This window comes from Adiantum capillus-veneris, chromosome 1 (assembly GCF_014529385.1).
Source record: "Adiantum capillus-veneris isolate H3 chromosome 1, ASM1452938v2, whole genome shotgun sequence".
Lineage (NCBI taxonomy): Eukaryota > Viridiplantae > Streptophyta > Polypodiopsida > Polypodiales > Pteridaceae > Adiantum > Adiantum capillus-veneris.
Genome location: NC_140931.1, coordinates 104626213 through 104646506, shown reverse-complemented (window position 1 = coordinate 104646506; position 20294 = coordinate 104626213). Strand labels below are relative to the sequence as shown.

Genomic DNA, 20294 nt, shown 5'->3' with positions numbered 1-20294 from the left:
CCAATCCATTTGATGCAGAGGCAACAATTTAGATTTTTGAAACTTCACTTGCAGACCTGTAGCCAACCCATAAACATGTAGTGCTTCCATGATACATCGAACATCCTCATGGTGATTCCTAGGCCAAAACATGGAGTCATCCGCATACGCTTGCGTCACAAAATGATCACGAGATGGCAATTCCAATCCATCTAAATGGCTAGATGTCGTTAAGGGGTCCAAATGCAACAACAAAGGATGTGTAGCAATAGCATACAACATGGCACTCAAAAGGCTTCCTTGCCTGACCCATCGACCAAGATCCCATAACTGAGTCAGCTCACCATAAAGATTTCCAGCAGATTGACTATGCTCATAAAGAAAATAGACCACCCGAGGCATTCTGAGCCCAAAGCCCAAATCCCAAAACCCAAAGTTGTCATTATCTGAGCAATGAAGTCCCAATGAATAGTGTCAAATGCTTTCTCTATGTCAACCTGCATGATAAGTTCGTCTTGTCCAGTATATTTTGCATAATCAATTTCAATGAAAGCATTAGCAATGTTATCCATAATTTGCCGGCGAGGGATGGATCCATATTTAGTTGGATGTATGATCTTTAATACGTGCAACTATCATTTTCGACAACAATTTGTAAATGACTAGCATAACCGTGATTGGACGCCAATGTGAGAAGTACTCACATACTGCTTGCTTGGGCAACAATTTCATTAGTCCTTTCCACGATTGCGGCAAAGATTGCATAGTCCATGCATGATTTATCATGAAAAGTAGAGGTTGCTTAAGGGGCTCCCAAAAGCGAAAGGAAAATTCAACCATAAGACCTTCTTATCCAGGTGATTTCCAACGACCAAGATGCAACGAACTGTCGTGCAACTTAGCCTCAGTAAAACTCAAGGGCAGTTACATCATTCACTGTCAATATAGGATGTACATAGGACAACAACAACTGTTTGGCTTGCAAAACCTCCCTTGAGGGAGCCTCAGGCCTGGCAAAAACCCGCTAAAAATGATCCACCATGGAATCTGCCAATTGAATTTTATTGGCCTTTCATTGCCCAATATCTTCCTTAACCCTTTTGATAGAGACAAATTGCCTTGAGTGGTGCAAATGCTTAAAGAACTGTTTCGATGAACAACCTTTATCGATAAAAACATATTGTCTCGACTAACCTTCCATTTTTCAAGTTTCCTCCTGTTACTATGCATCAAAGAGGCTTCAGTTGCACACAATTTCTCTTGTTCCGAATCAGTAAGCCATCTAGTATTTGCAAGACTTTCTAAAGCTTGACAAGTCTCCTTACCTTCCTGCACTCTATCTCTCAGTTGATACATGTACCACGAACCATAATCTTTTATGCCAGCCTGGATCTGCATGACAAAACGATATTAGGCCACATCCACATCGCTAAACATATGAGAGACGAGTGGAGGAATCACAACTTCAATCAAGGTTTGGAATGATGTGTGTGAAAGATATGCATTATTAATATGCAGTATCCCCTTTTTGGGGAAGTGTGGAATTTACGTCCAATGTCTCAAAATGGACCAAGAGCCAAAGAGAAAAATAATTAATACAGTAAAGGAACGATCAATCCTCATATCACATGCAAACATATCATACTGCGGAGTGCTGAGTACCTACCATTGATCCAATCGTGCTCTATATCGAGAGTGAGAATCATGAGCAAAAGTATAACCTTGCTCTAAAGAGTGCGATTGGCCCACAGATCCAAAGCACCTGTATTAGTGACCATAGCATCCCAAGAAGAACGTTCAAAGCTCAACATATGCGAATGGCTAATTGTATTGTGTGGATTTGTAGGTGCATTATTAAAATCCCCGCACCAAAAAGCATGTGAACGTCAGGGGTATTTCACCAAATCCTCCCAAAGATGACTTCTATGTGCCGAGGCATTAGAAGCATAAATACCACCAAATTCGAGAATATTCCCTTGCACGAGACATCGACGCCTCGCCGGGTCAGCATGGGCCAAAACAAACTGCAATTCATGTCGCACCATCATTAAAACACCCGAAAACGAACCCCTACCAACATAAGCTGTCAGGAGATTGTGACAACCACTATATATATTTGCTGGTTTCTTATTTTTGGGACCCTCTTGTTAAATTCACAAATGCTCGAACGTTGCATAGGCAGTGTGAAACGGCTCTTGGCCGAGAGTTTCACCTGCAGTCAGGAAGGGAAGGTTGCTACGAAATGGCCGGGCCAGTCGGCACTGAAATCCGTGTAGTAAAAGGGTGGCTAGGCTCAGTTTAAGGCGTTTTGGCCCCTCGGCAGGACTTTTAAGTTGGTGGGTACTAATAAATTGAAGCAAAAGGAGTCAAGTGGACACTTGGCAATAGGGAAGTTGCATGCAGGCCAACACACACTTTCCGGAAGCCCCTTCTAAGAGGGGGAGCGCATTTTTGAGTTGGGGCTGATTTTTGGACTTCATAAGTGCGCTACATAGCGTGTGTGAGTAGTGGGTGCAAAGTCATCACAGCTTTAATGGAAAGCTTTCCTTCTCCCTTGCTCTATGTAGCGCGATGATTGGCTCTCGCACATCGCTCTCTCCCCTATGCACATATGGTAATGCCCCTCTAATTGGGGTGGATATCAAGAGCTCCAATTTGGAATGAGACTCCTTATTGGATGAGAATTTTTTGGAAAGCCAATGACTCAGGATATCAAGAGCTTCAATTTGGAATGAGAAAACTGATTGTCCCTCAAAATGACTCTCATAAATTTTTGAGCTAACTTGAGTTGTTTTGCAAATATGTAGTAATCACGGACAATTACTTTCTTTCAAGAAGGGGGGGTGTCACAAACTGCTGACGTCTCAAGCCACTAAAGAACGGAGCCAACTTGCAGATCCCTGGTCGAGGGGCCTAAACCCTAAGAAGTAGCAGCAGGAGAAGAAGCTCGCACCAACTTATGGGACCCCGTCCGATGGATCCTAAGTGACCTCACGACATTTTAACAAAGCAAGACGAACGCACACCTTGAAGAAAAGCGTGGAGAACTAAGCCGTGGCAGCAGTTGTACGGACAGCCCGCAAAATGCATTGACATGCTGACATAGCACTTGTATGGATTTCCACATTTTACGTTGATGACGTGGCATCTGTGCAAATTTCCACAAAACGCGTTGGCTGCTTTTAGACCAATTGCTTTTGAGTTTGAAGCTTTTCATGTAACTGATTTTCTTAGGCCAAGGGCCTTTAAATATGTGCCATGGGCTCATTCTCATGCCATCTTTTACGTGAAGGTGCAGGAATTGGAGTATTGGCATTGTACCTTGTTCAAGCAATATGAAGAAATACGGAAAGGGGTACCATCGTTTGGGGCTAGTGCTCTCTAGAAGTGGAACTCCACCACTCCCCGTCCGTGTGTCATGCACTCTCTCTCTTTCAGTTCAGTTGCTATTTGTAGTGCTTTAAGTTGTTCAATCTCTTCTTTTCCGTTGACACGTGGTGCCGGTCCTTGTGACAGAGCAAATGCATGATATGTTTGGATACAAAGTGTGTAGCTTGGGCTTATTCTATAAGAGTAGGGAGAGAGCATCTCATGATATAATTGATGATGTGTCAAATCAGAGGGGATTTCCACTAGTTGATGGTGCGAATGTGTCACACACCCCAACAATACCCATGTTAGTGGAGGAGAGCACAAGAAGATAAGTGCCACAACAAAATTATCAGAGATGGAGCAGTGGCTAAGAACTTAGTCAAATTGAGAGAAAGTGTGATATTGAAACCGGCCCGTAGGGCGGTAGACTTTGGCTTTCACCCGAAACTTTACGTTAGACTTTAGGACACAAAGGAACTTCACGAATAAGCCTCTGACTGGAATTCAACACTTTAAAACAAAACACGGCTTGACAGCTAGAGCGCTACCAAGCAGACAACGACGCCCTGTTGGCCCCAAAGACTGGCACCCCTTTCGGTATTTCTTTATTCTTATTATACTTGAGAAAAACATGTAAAATTCTACAAGGTGTCCCACTTGCAATGGGCTGAAATCCCAAGTAAACGTTGACTTTCGACGCACTTTAGAGCACTTTGCACAACCTTGCGAGAAATTACAGCACGCTGAAAACTTTGTTTTTGGCTTCCAATTTGCACCAAAACTTCTGTTTGGTGTTTCCCTAGCTTCCCTGAAGCTCCTGGGACATGTAGGCATCAAAACTAGCCAAAACAAAAAACCTGCAAAGAAATACTGTAACAAACGTGGACACTCTAAGTCAAGATTCTACGGCGACACAGTAGAGATTCACTTCAAAACAGTTCACAATTCACACTTGATTCGCCGCGGCCAACGTAGTTCCATGCCTAGAGATATTGGCCTCAAAGACTGGCGCCCCTTTCGGTATTTCTTTTTGTATTAATCTGTGTTCAAAGTATAAGAGATAGGTGCTCACTCTCAGACTCTGCGTCCAGATGCTCTGAGAAGTGAGGCCCTGCCCACTTATTTATTGATTACAAGGGATGCCCAAAAGTAGAGGCCCAAAATCAAAAGCTCCAAGCAGATGTAGTTGAAGTATATCCGGATGAATTGTCTTCAGTCAATCAAGTTGTCTATTATACAACTTAAGTGTTTGGGTTGAAGTCAATGTAGAACAATTGCCCATAGTCAATTTGAGTTGTCAATTTGATAGCTTTGGTTTGACGTGGTGTTGTCATGGTTTGACATGGTCTTTTCATGATCTATAAACACTTTGAACTTGTTGGGGTGTGTGACACATCCGCACGAGTACAAGTGAGGACACCGTCTACTTTGGACGCCTATACACTTGACATCATCGATCAGGTCACTAGATGCCCTCTCCCAACTCTATAAAAGAAGCCCAAAGCTACTTAATTTTTATCCACTTTTGCACTCTATACACTAGCCATCACTTTGTACTCATTTGCATCTTAATCTACTTATGATTTGCTACTTGTATTAGTGTAAGTCTCTCTCTAATCTCTCATTGTAATTAACTTACTAATTACGCCATGAACGGCTCACTCACGTTTCCACCATAACCACCATTCCTAACATGTGGTATTAGAGCCGACGGTTTTACACCTAGGCCAATTAATTTGTAGTGCATAAGTATCTTTAATAATCTCACTCCCTAATCACTAGTTGGGCATGAGCATGCTCCACTACCCTTTGGCGATTAGGAACTTGAAAAGTTTACGATTTTTAGGTGTATGTGACATTTGATGGGTATTAAATGCTCTGGCATGTACCCTTTGATGAAGAAGAAGCTTATTTTGAAGATACCCATGTGAAGGATACCCTATTTATAGGGATTTGACTTTTTTAAAGGAAGGCACACCCAAAATCGAAGGTTGTCCACTAGTGAAATCCAAAGCAGTGCTCAATTAAAGTTAATAGCTATTTCGGGTCTGAGCAGAACTCGGCCACACTCAAAAGGTGTGCTCATTTGTCATAGCTCAGTCCTTGCTAGTATCGATACTTCTGCTGCTTGGAATAAGCGCTATTATGTATGCTACTGCCTCGCAACACAATACATTTCAAGGCTTGGGGAGTTTTCACAGCGATTCTCTCTAGTTGAATGCCATACTGCAGGCCCCAAAATCTCGCTAGTCTATTAGACTCAGCTATATCTACTTTTGCATTGCTTTCTCTTCAATTTGCTAATAACATTGCATTATCCAATAACTGTTGTGGACTCTTGCAATGCAACATTCATCATAATTACATCTCCTCTGGTCGGTGTGCTAGCGCCAATGCACGACTCTTTCCCTCCCGCACCTCACATGCTGCTCTACCTTGACCTCGCGCACTTATTTCATTGGAAGTAACCTTAATATTGAGATAATGGTCAAAACCTTGTTCTCATGGGCCCTCGAACTCACACACTTAAGCACGCATTATCACAAATATGAAGAACTCAAAGCACTTTTTTGGTTTTTTTGTAGCTGCTTCCACACATCACAAAGCACATCTTGCCTCCCCTTCTTGGCTTGGTATTATTCCCACTCGCAGCAACCGACCACCTTGTCACCAATCTTGGCCATCGAGCATGAGAAAGAATAGCCACACAAGCTCAAGTGCACAGATTGATGTGTATGCAAATATCCAATTTCAAGATTGTAAAAACCCCACAAAGCACCAACACCATGCACAAATTTATCATTGAATTTTCACTAGCTCTCTGCATTCATACTTTTTGCAGTGGAACAAAGCATATCACATTTGGCTTCATGAAAAGTAACTTTTTACAGGGATTAGACACTACCCGACATCGTGTAGGACCATCCTCATACGCATCTGCATGAAAATCTGTTTTGTATACCATTTTGCCATCGACATTCACGATCACTTTGACGACACACGTGGACGGGAGGATCAGCATCAACGACATTGACAATTTGCAACTGACACCGCAAATGCTTTGACAATTTATAGTAGGACTTCATTTGCATTTTGATTTGATCTACCACCTAGTAGACTTACAATTCTCTACTAGGGCGGGTGCACATCTTTTGATCTTACACCCAATTGACAATTCTCTAGGGAGGAAAACTTTGTACTTTTGGGTGCTACTATATCACACACGGGGAGGCTTGTTGGGGTGTGTGACATATGGACACCATCATGTAATGGAAATGGCCTATGAACTTTGAGAATAGCGAAATTAAGAGAATTAGAGAGAATATTTTTGTGTGACTACTTTGAGAGCATAGAGGGTGAACTTAATTGATGGTAGAAACATAAATATAGTACTTAATTAACTTGGGCATGAACAATACTTTTGCAAGAGAGATTTAGAGAACATGACAATAGTTGAGGACCATATTTATGTGGAGCCGGTCCCCCCTCCTATAGGCATTTGTATTATAGATTCTCCCATCAAGAGAGGCCTAATACAATACAATCTTTGTGTTCCTTGTGACCTAGGTGATGCAATGAATATGGAAAGCTTCATGCATCACGAGCATAACATGAACTTTGCAAAAAAAATTAACTATCCCAAGCCTCAATCCCAAGGCCTTAAATTCCTTCGAAGGTGGAGAGAGCTAGCGAGGAATGAGGGTAGGGACAAGAAAGAAGAAACTTTCCATAGGAGAAAGAATAGGCCAATAGAAATACGTCTCTACTCCTTGGAGAGTAGGTTGAATGCCTCTATGCCCCGCATAAGGACGAGCATGGGATTCATATATGACTTTCTCACGAAGGGAGTGGGTGACACATAGCTTATTGCCGTGGAGAAGATAACCATCCTGTAAAGTCAATGGTTCTTATTTCTTCCCCAAAGCAAGGGCTGACATTATGTCTCTAAAGTCAGGGTTAATAGCATACTCATCTATCATAGAAGATATATCATTGTGAGTTGCTATAGACACAACATTAACTTTTGGTGGTCATCGTGAAAGTATATCGGCCACTTGATTGTGCTTACCAGCAATGTGAGAGATATAAAATTAAATTGCGAAAGAAAAATTTCCTACTTCATTTGCTTGTCGGAAAGCCTGGTTTGCGTCATGAAGTACTTGAGACTTTGGTGGTTGGTTCATAGAATAAATGGAGTTCCCAATAAATAGTGCTGCCATGTGTCTAGGACATGTAGAACATCTAAAAGCTCTTTTTCATAAATGCATAAGACCCGTTCATCCGTATTGAGCCTTCCGCTCTCATATGCTATGGCGTGCCCTTCTTGAAGCAAGATTGCTCCAAGGAAATCACCACGAGCATCACATTGGACCTCAAATGGCTTTGAGAGATTTGGAAGCATGAGGACTGGTTGGGAGGTAAGCTTCTCTTTGAGCTGGTCAAAAGCATTTTTCTCCTTAGCAGTCCATGAATACTTAACGTTCTTCTTTGTTAAGTCATGTAGTGGTCCTGTTATTTGAGAGAATTTTGCTATAAAGCGTCTATAGGATGCGCACATACCAATAAAACTTCTTAGCTCATGTAGATTCCTTGGATTAGGCCATGCTTTTATTACCTCTAACTTTGATCGATCCATACGGATACCATCTTGAGAGATAATATGACCTAAGTATTGAATCTCTTGAAGGAAAAATTTTCTTTTCTTTGGTTGAGAAAAAGATTTTCTCCATAAGACGATTAAACATGGTTGGTGTATTAGTCAAGCCGAAAGACATGACTATATATTCATAAAGACCAAACGTTATACGAAAGGTGATCTTTATGATATCTTTATCCACTATCCTTATTTAATGATAGCCACTCTTAAGGTCAATTCTACTGAAGTAGGTAGAGCCTTGTAGCTTATCACACATACCTTCTACCCGAGGCATGGGAAATCTGTTTTTGATAGTGATATTGTTTAGTGCTCGATAGTCCACACACATATGGTATGTACCATATTCTTTTGCACTAAAAGGATTGGAGAACAAAAGGGAGAGACGCTAGTCCTCACCATCCCTTTGTCAACCAATTCTTGTACTTGCCTCATGATCTCCTCTTGCTGAGCTTGGGAAACTCGATAAGGAGGCTTGTTAGGCGGTGAGCTTCCTGGTAGGAGCTCAATTTGATGGTCATCATCTTCTCGTTTTGGAGGTAATTCCATAGGGATATCAATGATGAACACATCTTGGAATCCTTTTAGACAATTGGACAAGTCTAACTCTTCTTGATTCCTACCATTTACATTTGATGAAACATTAGAATCTTTTAAGGGTTCTTTGACAAAAATCATGTATGTAGAAACTCAACTCTTCATTGAATTATCAAAAGCAGGCTGATTTACAAGTGGTATAGTACGACTAGACTCATTAGAATCTATATACATGTTTTTTTCGCTGTAGGTGAGGTAGATTCTCCTTTCAGGGAACTTCATGTTGGCAGCCATGCGGTTGAACCATGGCGATCCTAGGATAGCATTCTCATGTTGGAGAGGAGAGATGAAAAAGTCTTCTTTGTCAACATAGCTTTGGACATGAAGCCTCAACTGCCCAATTAAGGGAATAATGGAGGCTTGCTGTTCCTTGAAAGTGGTGCCGGCTGTGACTCCAACTTGGTGGCCAACTCCGTTGACATGAAGTTGTGAGTAGAGCCAGGGTCAAACAAGATGAAGGTATCATGATCTTTCCCCAAGCATAGGAGAGAGGTGATCCTTTGCAATGGGCATCCTCTTTTGGACCTTCGATGGTGGAAGCTCTAGGAGTCTCATTGCAAGCATTTCTCTTGGGGCAGGAACGATAGCCATGTCCTTGCTCCCCACACTTAAAACATTTATGGTCCTTGCGAAAAGCTTCAAGCTCTCTAGGAGAGAGTTTGTTTTTACCTTTGTAAAATTCGTTCTCCTTGGACTAATTGTTGTTGTTGTTGTTGGAATTGCCTTGGGAAGAATTTTGGGCATTGGTTTTTCCCTTTGCATCACTCTTGTCTTTGTTTTCCATGGGCTTGACATTTCGTCTAGCCCCTTGTTGAAAATTGATGCGCGAAGCAACCATGGTGTGGTGGATTACTTCGGCGATAGAACCAGGCCTTTGAGAGTTGATGTACTCGGCCATCTCTTTAGGTAATCTCGCACAAAATTACTGCTTTTGCTCGACAAAATCGATCTTTTGAAAGACAGTAGCCTTGAGGTCAATTCCTTGAGGTCAACTCCAAAGGCTGCATCAAATTGCTGGATGAAGGGCAATACTTTGTCGATAGCACCAAAGGTGATGCCATCATAGGTGAGAAAAGAGATACTCTTTCCTCCCTCTTTGAACTTCTTGAGCTTTTGTGACCTTCACCATGCAGGGTATCGGATTTGCGATGTCCTCCCCTCTTATATTCTTTAGGAGGATAGCCATAGCTTTTTTCAGAAGAGGAGGAAGGTGAAGAAGAAGGAGAAGAGGGTGACCTCTTTCTTGCCCTTTTCTTCCTTTGTTTCGTCTCTTCCCTTTTGGAGCGACGAGGAGGACTGTGGGTTGAACGTTTCCTCTTGGAAGGAGTTGGTGGTCATCTAGACCGCCGTCTTCGTGGAACCATATCTTCAGAGGAACTTAAAGATTCATTACTTTTTTGCTCTTTGGATTCCTCCTCTCGTGTGGGAGATAGTCTTCTTTTGGGGGGTCTCTTCAAGAGGCCTCCTAAGCTCTCTCTCCTCTTGGAGAGGAAGGGAAATCTCAAAAGCACGAAGTTGTTGAGCAACTTTGGCTTGCAAGGCAGGGTTGCCCATAGCTTGCTGCAACCTAGTAACATGATAATTGACAAACATGGAGGCATCATCATTAGCACCTTCATGTGCAAAATCAAAGTTATCAATGTTTATTCTACTCTCTTGGTTATTGTCAGCCATGTTAATTAAACTTATGTGTTTACTTTGGCAATTCAAAACCTTAGTTGCTACTCCTCTTAGCCTTTGAAAATCAGCACTTAAGTATCTACACCCTCGGCTCAAATTGGTTAATTATAGAGAGTAGTGGAGTGGGTCTACTATTGCAGAGTTACCGAGGGATAGCTCCTTTCAGACTTCCTATGGCTCAATAATGGTAAAGCCGTGGGAAAGTCTAAAAAGACCCCATTATTAAGACCAAAGCTCTCGAGATGTGCACCATATTCCACATAGTGGGCTCAACAAAACCGATAATAGGTGCCAGTCCCACTTACCCTAATATAATTAACAAAATCAACTATTAATCTTAAGGACCTCTCTTCGTAAGCAAGAAGAGAGAAACCAAATGCTTTGATACCAATGTAATGGAAATGGCCTATGAACCTTGAGAATATCGGAATTCATAGAATTAGAGAGAACATTTTTGTGTCACTACTTTGAGAGCATAGAGGGTGAACTTAATTGATGGTAGCAACATAAACATAATACTTAATTAATTTTGCATGAAAAATACTTTTGTAAGAGAGATTTTAGAGAACATGACAAGAATTGAGGAGTGGATTTATGTGGAGCCGGTCCCCTGTCCAATAGGAATTTGTATTATAGATTCTCCCATCAAGAGAGCTTGTTTCAATACAATCTTTGTGTTCCTTGTTACCTAGGTGATGCACTGAAGATATAAAGCTTCATGCATCGCGAGCATAACATAAACTTTGCAAAAAGCATTAACTATCCCAAGCCTCAGTGCTAAGGTCTCAATCACCTTCGAAGGTGGAGAGAGCCAGCGGGGAATGAAAGTAGGGAAGAGGAAAAATAAAAATTCATAGGAGAAAGAAATAGTTCCTCACTTATCATCACTCTTCTTGCTAGCATATATAATAGCATAGTAATGAAGATGGCAAGCTTAAGCATTGAAGCATGGCTCTTGGTTGGATTTGCATTCCATAGCCAAGAGTGTTGGTGTAGGCTCTCAACTTCTCTACTAGCTTGGAGAAGGAGATGGAGCTCTTGCACTTTGCACTTCACACCATGAGAGCGTGTGTGAGTGTGTGTGGGAGAGTACACCCCACAAGCTAGCCCCCTTCTTGCTTTGGTCGCCCCCCTCTTGCTTTGGTCGCCCCCCTCTTCTAGCTCATGAAAGAAGCTTATTGGACCCCTGCAAGCCTAGCCAATCACATGCAGAATGCATAACAAGCAATACGGGTAGCCTTGGGATATGTTTACCCCTTTCCCCTTTGACAGAGAGGACTTGATAAATGCAAAAACAATTAATCAAATTAACTAATTTATGATTGGACGCCTTGGGAGGCCAACCAATAGGCTTTACACTATGAGGGCAACATGGGTAGGGGCTTGACATGTGTCCTTGTTGCCTCTTGAGGTTTGGGCTTTCCTTGTGTGTGTGTGTGTGTGTGTGTGTGTGTGTGTGTGTGTATTCTCTCTCACCGCCCTAGCTTTACGGCTTGTCCCCTCTTGAGTAGGGATTGAATTCGACTTTTTGAACACCTTGCCCTCAAGCACCTTAGTCAGCAAGCATGACAAAGCACCTCAAGCTTGGGTAGTGTTCTGACAATAAGAAAATTCCGATGTGGTCAAGGTTGGCCTTTCTCAAGGCGTGCGTCTTCCCAGTGGCGACTTATGGAGCGGAGATTATGGGCTCACATGACATGAGGAAGTTGAACCCATTAGAGACGCTTATAGCAACTGGAATGAGGTGGGTAGTCGGTAAGGCCGCGAAGTCGAGTTCTGTGGCAGCAGCAACTCTTCACCGGGAGTTAGGGCTCCCCCCCGTACCAGCTTACTGTGCAGGACAGAGGGTACGAGCTTTTACCAAGTACGCAGGTCTAAAGACTTGGATTGCAGATTTGGTTAATAATATACCAGAATGGAACCAATTCAAGAAGTGGACCTGGTGTAAAAGGACAAAGTTTTGGGGGCAGAGGTATATCAACGGCGCTTCTGTCGAAACCGCAAGACAGGAAAGCTGGAAGCTCTGGGAACACTCACATCAATGTGTCTCCCTTGATCCTTATATCGAGAGGAAGTATGAGGACACGCGTGGTTACCTTTACAGGCAGAGCATTGGGAAGAACCCCGGTGGGATGGAGGAGAAAGTCTTGTTACTAGCAAGAGTGGATGGCTTAAGGCTTAAGGATAAGATTGAACGGGCACAGTCGAGGACTTGCCCGTTATGCGGAATGGAAGAAGGCTCAAGGTCACTTACGCACTTGTTGGTACAGTGCCCTGAGCTGGACAATCTCAGAAACTCAATACGACCCTGTTTGGAACATGCTAGACGGCTGTTAAACAATCCGAGCGGTGAAGATACCGAAGTGTTACTCCTGGGAGGGGAGATTAGCGGAAAGCGATTGCCAGGATGGGTTGTCCCCCGTGGGGCCCATAATGGTCGTCGTGGACCGCAGCTGAGGAGTGCCTATGCGGATAACGTTGCAGCATTCCTCTGCGGGGCCGTACCGCGATACTACAATGCTCTGGCCCGTGAGGGTGTTGAAAGCTCGTAGGGCTTGTAGTTATTGCGTACGGTGCGGTCCCGCCTAACATGGTCCTGGGGCTTTCCGAGCGGGCCTTGGTGACCATGGTTGGCCGGATCGGGATGCCTCCTTTGAGCCGACGCCCACCTTGGGTATGGCAGTCCTACCGGACATCCGCTGGACGGGGGCCTTTTTCTACCAGGTGAAAATCCTGGAGTACCTGGGCAAGATTCAATACGGTCTGTGAGTTACAAGGGTTTGTCCCTCTCTCTCAGCCTTGGTCCTTAAATGCATCATTGAATTCGTTTGGTGATTTCCCGACGTTACCCTCGGGTGGCGTGACTAACAAGGGAACATGGACTGACTAACATGGCATGAAAAGACTTTTTACTCCCCCGAGGGGGAAACTTGCTTCCATTCCCCGTTGACATGCCACGATACGGCATGGAAGCGCTTTTCCCTTTGTCGGTAAGTCCGCAAGGTAATTTGTCTTTGACTCGTTTGCGCGCACGCGAAGCAAAGGCAGCTCCTTGCTGGCTTACCGGCTCTAGCCCAAAAAAGTAAAAAGTAAAAACTCAAGTTCCCTAGTCGGCAAGCATGACAAGCACTTCAAGCATCTTAGTCAGCAAGCACGACAAACACCTCAATCACCTTAGTCATTAGCAAGCACGACAAGCACCTCAAGCTTGGGCTAGGTTCCCACCTCAAGCTCAACCCTAGCTCACCTAAGGTCAAAGGACTTTTGACACTAACCTTTGGAGGTCTTTAATGAAGATAACCCTAAGGTCTTTTAAGCTCCATTAGTTAGCCTTGCTCTTTGACATAGTATCTCTCATTTGGACCCCTTCACCATTGGCCTCGTGTCAAGATAGACCCGTAAGCACATGTCTATATTTTAACCCTTGTTCTCGTGTATTCTTCCACATTATATGATCAGTTTAATATGAGAGAATCATTTGGGTTGGTTAGATATTAGATTATATGACAATCACAAGTGATAGCACCCTGTACTTTGATAGCCTACAAACTTAACATCATTGATTGGGTCACTAGATTGCCTCTCCCAACTCTATAAAAGAAGCCCAAAGCTACACTCTTTGTGTCCACTTTTACACTCTATACACTAGCCATCACTTTGTACTCATTTGCATCTTAATCTACTTGTGATTTGCTACTTGTATCAATATCACTTTTATCTCTCCTTGTAATTAACTTACTAATCATGCCATGAATGACTTACTCACGTTTTTGCCATAACCACCATTCCCAACATAATTAAAGGGTTATAAAGTAGTGGATTGAGCAAAAAATATTTGCCTAAGATATTTAATATTTCTCTATTTGGCAATTGCAACTCTGGGTTGAGGAAGAACAGGCATGTGGACTGTAAATACAATCAGCAGATTAATATCAATTGGATGTTAATGCTTTCCAACGTATGAAGTCTCTAGCACATAGAATGTCCGCTCAAAAGTGACATGCACAGCTTGTCGATTATCTAAATGGGCAAATCTGGACCACGCACAATGGAAAGACATCAACAAAGAAGTGACAAGGACATGATTAAAACAATATGGCCATGTGAAGACGGGGAGATAAAGAAAGGTCAGTGGAACGTTTTGAAGTACCGACATGAAGAAATTAGGAAAAAATTTGAGAGAATCTACTTGGAGGTTTTTGGCTATCCCCATTGTATACATTCAAAACATGTTGAAGAATATAGGCTCCAATTATTTTCTATTTGCACTCTCAGTTGATCTTATGGTAATATGTGTAGTCAATGTTTTGTTCTAAGTTCAAGCATTGTCTGTTTTTCTCTACTGAGTCACCTACATCGATAATGAGATTCTCTTCTATTTTTGCTATCGTGCACTCTGATACACCGACACTAAACTCACCTTCATCTTCGATTTGACAATCATAGACCCAACTAGGCATTTCTTCCTCATAGCCAACACTTTCAATATGATGCAATATGTTTTCATTGCAGAATATCTAAACTAACATTTTAGCTCTGTCTACAAATAATTTGTTGTGGATTGTGCTATGAACATACATGTAGAGTCGAGTAATGCTCCGCACTGTTCGTCCTCCACCACTTTTATGCAGGTTGCTCTTTTGCCATTGATTGGACAAATTCATTTGCAAAAGGTCCTTCCTTTAGTCTGGATGAACTTATCTCTTTGATGCAATTAATCCGATCTTGAACATTGGAGTAGAACATATTGACTACCCAATAGAAATCATTGACCACCTCTGTAATTGACATCAAGTTTAATTTCCAATAATCAAGGTCCAACATGTAAGCCACACTATTGGAGTGGACTATGAGCACTCTTTCATCTTTCATGAAAGTACTTAGACAAATTTTTTTGATGTTTTGCAAAGAATGGTATTCACCACTCCTTCTCTACTACAGACACTTTTAACTCCTTAGGATTTTCTAAACTTTGTTGGACTGTCCAGCAAGTCATCCACACTTTACCTAGATTTGGCACCTTTTTATCAAGGTTGCAAATCGTAAACATTATGGGGATCATTACGTGGTTTGCATCCATTACAATCCTCCACCAAGCAGGCTTATTTATGGATCCATGTAAACTTGTAATTTTCTCTTTCACACGTTTAGATTGGTGAAGCTGTCATTCTTCAAATGCTATGCAAATGAATGTATCAATCACATTGTACTTATTACGTAGGAGTGATTCCAATGTGTAATAGTGCATACAAAACCGTTTATCAGAAGGCAATTTCAACATAACTAACATGCACATCCTATACAAATCAAGCACTCTTTGTGTTACATGAATCATTTTGGCAAACCATGTGGTTTCGTTACTACTATACCAATCTTTAACACCAAGTTCAAACTGTCCATATTGCAATTAGTGACATAAATGTGTGGAAAGCACTTTATTTATTATGTTGTCATCATTTTACAAGTTCTTTGCATTGTCCACAACTACTTGAATGACATATTCAATCCCAATTTATTTAATTACATTAATCAAGGCCTCAAAAATATATTTTGCCTCTTTTAATACCACCAAAATTTTCAATAGCTTTTATGAACGTCTCTCCTCTTGGACAAACTATCATAACATTGATCAATGGTCTCCTCTTAACATTTGACCAAACGTCATTGATAATTATGCATCTTGAACGTGATATATTTTCAAGAATTATTCTGAAAACACACTCTTTTACTTCGACATATGATTTGTCCAAGAGATCATTCCGTATCATGTGATACAAAGGGGGCTAAAAATCCTGGATTTTAATTACCAATTTTCTTTTATGCATGTTTCCAGAGATGGTTATCAACTATGACTAGTGAACTTGTAGTGAAAAAAATTGCTTTTGCAAGTGCGTTTTGTGCCTCTTCTAGCGTATGCATTTCAAAGCTTTGGTGCAATGATCTTTCTCGCATTTGCCCAAGCCGAACCTGATTGTGCTTAGAAGTAACACTCTTTGGTACTATATCTCCTTGCACATGCTATTGTGTACTGTTCATTGGTATCACCATCGGACTTTATGATTGATACTTGGCTCTGGCTACTCTTGAAATGCAGCCATAATAGATGCCTCTACCCTCTGTTTCTTTCCATCCTTCTTTGCGACCTCTTCTCTCAAATGCTTTGCAATTGTAGGTGCCTAAGGATGACCGCATTTGTGATAAATCTTTTTTAAGATACCCAAGAAATAGTCTCTAATGCGTGGAACCCTACCTATTTTTGTGGTGAAGCAAAATTTACGTTGCCACTCTTGATATCAACCACATATGTTGTGAGCAAATTCCCACTCTTTGTCGGGGGCCCGTTTTTTCTTTCCTAACTTCGTATCACTCTTGCCAGTGTTTTGGTCCATTGCACGTATTAATAGTTGAAGGCATAAGAACTTCATATTCAACTATAAAAACAAATCTCTATTTTTTAATATATATTTAAACTAAAAACTTCATTAGGAAAGCATTCAAATTTGCACATTGTGCAATTTGAAGTGAACTCTCTATCCGATACTATGCATAAAACAAAACTATGATTTTTTCAATGCAATTATACACTTGTACTCTATGATTTGCAGGCATTAAGAAACATTTAAACTCATCACATTGTCTATATGTAGTGGTTTAGGGTTTTTTTACTTATTTTCACATACAACATAGAGTAATTAACTTAGACATGGAACAATGATAATCATTTGCAAAACACAAATACAGGTAGGAGTATGTACAATTTCAACTTCATGATTAAATCCATGTTTGCTATAGTAACCTTCTAACACCATAGATGCTATCTCTCTCTCTCTCTCTCACTCACACACACACACACACACACACATACTTGGTCACGACATCTGACCATGATAGCTACAACTAGCTACACTCACATCTACACTTAACCTAGTAGTGTTGCTACTTTAACTATTGATGAAGCTAATGCTTCATCCAACTTAACACACACATACTCACACACTTCTGGCAATTGACTAAGTCTTTGAGACTATTTTGAGCATGAGGGTGTCCACCTTAAGATTAGACCTTGTAATTACCTCATGGGTAATTTTGATTGGATCCTTGATACTGATCATTACTTACACTGCTATCTTAATAAGCATGGTTTAGTGTGAACCAAGTTTTTTTAAGATAGGCTCAGTGGGAGAAATTCCTTAAGGACTTAACCCATAAAGGAAAATAAATGAAAGGCTTCCTTCCCATTATGGTTCCTTTTGGCATGAATCGGTTGCACTCTCCAATACGGGGTTCATGCACTCAACATCTGTCACCACGGGTCCCTTTCCCCTTTCACTCATGGTGCTTCACAATGAATGCATCTCTTTCGGATGACTTGGATTGATGGTGGACGGCTTGGTGCGTCATTTGGCCCATCCATTTCTTGACATGATTCTACGCACTAATGCCTCCTCTTACCCTCCTGTGCTAGGCGGTTGTTGCACCTCCATAACTGGTGGCTTCTGGTTTTTTCCTGCCTCTGTCTCTTCCGCTATATAAGGTGAGGGATTTTACTCCTCCCTCACTTAGACTTGGTGTAGGGGCTTGTGTGTTATTTCCAAAAGAATGAGTGAGAGAGGTCGGAAAGATGCTTGGCTCTGCAATGGTCTACTTCTCTGCTACTTTGAAAATTATTGGGACTGCTTTTGCTTGAAAGTTTTTATTTATACCATCAACTCTGTGTGCTGTGCAATCTACCACATTGACATTTACGTGTTGGCTTTCGTTCTAATTGGTTTTTATTGATATTAATTACTGGTAACTTGAAATACTTGTTAAACTCCATTGTTACAGGGATATGATACTTTTTGAGAAAAGTTGACTGTTGATATACTGATCTAAGCTATGCAAGACCTTGTGCTTATGATATATGGAATAGAAGATGGGGGATTCTAGCACTAGCTTCTGGCCGGCATATGGTTGCTGAAATAGTTTGGATGCTTTACTACCTGAGATTTGGCATAACCTGAGATTCTGGCTAGCATGTGGTTACTGATTTGGTTTTGATGCTTTACTACCTGGGTAGGTTATGGTGTTGGGATATGGGGGAACCTGTTTGCTTTGACTTGCAAAAAATCTGCTGACCTTCGACCTATTGCTAAATACTAGATTAATATTTGGTTTCTGGTTCTTGGATGACTGGCTTAAAATTTGGTCCTTTTTAACGGTAGGTAACCATATTCATACATATACATGCTACTATATCAAGCTCTTGGGTGTGATACTGCCATAAGTTGGTGGTAACCTTTTACATAGATACATATTATGGTGAACCTACTTGAGACATGAAGATTACTCTCCCTAGTTGGGGCTTGATATTTAAAGGGTCTCAAGATATGATAGTGTCTCATTGTCATTTGAGTTGTACCTTAGTTTCAATAGCTGGTAGTTCCTGTTGGATGATGCCTTGATTGGAGATCTGGCTTATGGCTTATTTGCTGGACTTTTGATCTCGGTCTCTAGTTGCTGGTTCTGGTTTTTTTTTGCTCAGACTAGATTCTATCTTGATGACCTAGTTCTGTTTGGTTAGGGTCTATTGGTTAGGAAGTTTATTTAAAACTCCACTTAATCTTGTATTTGTTGGTAATACTGGGTATTTCAATAAAAGGTTTGGCAAGATCTATTATATATAGTAGTGATTAATCTGGTAGTTTGGAGTTGAACGTGGCTAATCCTAGGTGATTTTGGATTTGTTGGCTTAGAAAAACTTTTAGTGTGCTGACTTTGCCGATAAATTGCTAGCTTTGATCACTTGCCTGGCTTTTTGACCAATACACGCTTTTTTGACTTGTTTTTTGGATGTATTATCCTTGTAAGTTTGGATCTAGCAATGATCTTTTGCCTCACATGGCAGTAGGTATTCTACTAATATGCTTAAACAGATGGAATTCAAATATGGATTTTTAGATATTTGGTTTTAGGTCGACCCTGATTTTTTATCTCTCTTTTTCTTGCTACTAGGATGTAACACTGCTGGTTACTGACCTTGAATACTCTCGCTTTTAGAGTAAGTTTTGCATCATCTAGTTGAAAAGTTTGACTTTGACCCATGCAACATAATTGTAGTTACAATCATACAAAGCATCGCTAATCACTTTGAAGCATAGTCACATATTCAAGTTTTATTTAGGGAAGGATTGACAGGTTGGTACTGTTTGATACTATAAAAGATTGCAATAAAAGTTAGAGGATATGGTACTACTATGAGAATGCGGTTTTAAACGGGGATAAATGAAATTATCGGGGTTTTTAAAGTACTGTAAAGGAATACTTTCAAAAGCATGTATACACTACTTTGACTTTGCTAATCTTTGCTTGGACATTACAATTTGGAAAGAAGTTGAAGTACTTAAGTGTTTTTATATTTATACCTTTAAGCAATATTTTCGACATTAGCTAATTTAATAATTTCTAAGTTGGACATGGATAACAACTAATAGGTTCTTTGAAGCCTTCCATACGTAGCCAAGGTTAACAAATCTGTTGTCTTAACTATATGGATGCAAGTGAGAATTCTATCTTTACTTAAAAAGGTTTAGCATGCTGCTGCAGTCTGACTCTGAAGACTGGGATAAGCTCAACTATTTTGCTACTTTTGTATAAAATCATTAGAATGATACCTCATTCTTATTATGTTTTACATTAATGAATCAAAGCCTGAGTCATTTCTATACAAATCCTTGCCTAATTTTCTAAAGCTAGTTGTCTTTTGAATGTCATGTTCTTTTGTGTATATGTATTTAATTTAATACTGCAACACACACAGGCAACCTCTCAAAGAGTTACACCATGATGGAAATCATTCCAATTGAGGATGTTATAAATTCAATTGCTATTTAGCACGTCTTTATTTTGGCATAGTCAAGTGCAGCTCATGCAAAGAAAAGTGTAATCAAGGAGTATGCGTAGTAAAGTGTAATCAAGGAGTATGAAGCAAACAAAACGCAAGCATATCACAAGAGAGTCAAAGAAAGGGAAG

The 20294-nt window shown here is 40.9% G+C and overlaps 2 protein-coding genes across 6 annotated transcripts in view; both read left to right on the top strand.

The window, feature by feature from the left end:
• Positions 1-18696, top strand: part of LOC147465304 (Vacuolar protein sorting-associated protein 26) — a 134714-nt gene extending 116018 nt beyond the window's left edge. Inside the window, exon 13 of one of the 5 annotated variants that reach the window (XM_086519329.1) lies at positions 18110-18696. The gene's annotated coding sequence lies outside the window, so the exon portion shown is untranslated. Of the gene's footprint in view, positions 1-14179; positions 14784-14866; positions 15221-18109 lie in introns of those variants that run through there. The other 4 variants (XM_086519322.1, XM_086519333.1, XM_086519320.1 and 1 more) reach the window with 4 other exon arrangements.
• Positions 11899-12834, top strand: LOC147465305 (uncharacterized). The gene has a single exon (XM_086486628.1). The coding sequence runs from the start codon at positions 11899-11901 to the stop codon at positions 12832-12834; it is 936 nt and encodes a 311-aa protein (XP_086342754.1).
• Positions 18697-20294: the final 1598 nt, after the last annotated feature.

Bases quoted from the DNA above. Each gene is read 5' to 3' on its own strand.
- LOC147465305 (XM_086486628.1), top strand. From the start codon at position 11,899: ATGTGGTCAAGGTTGGCCTTTCTCAAGGCGTGCGTCTTCCCAGTGGCG.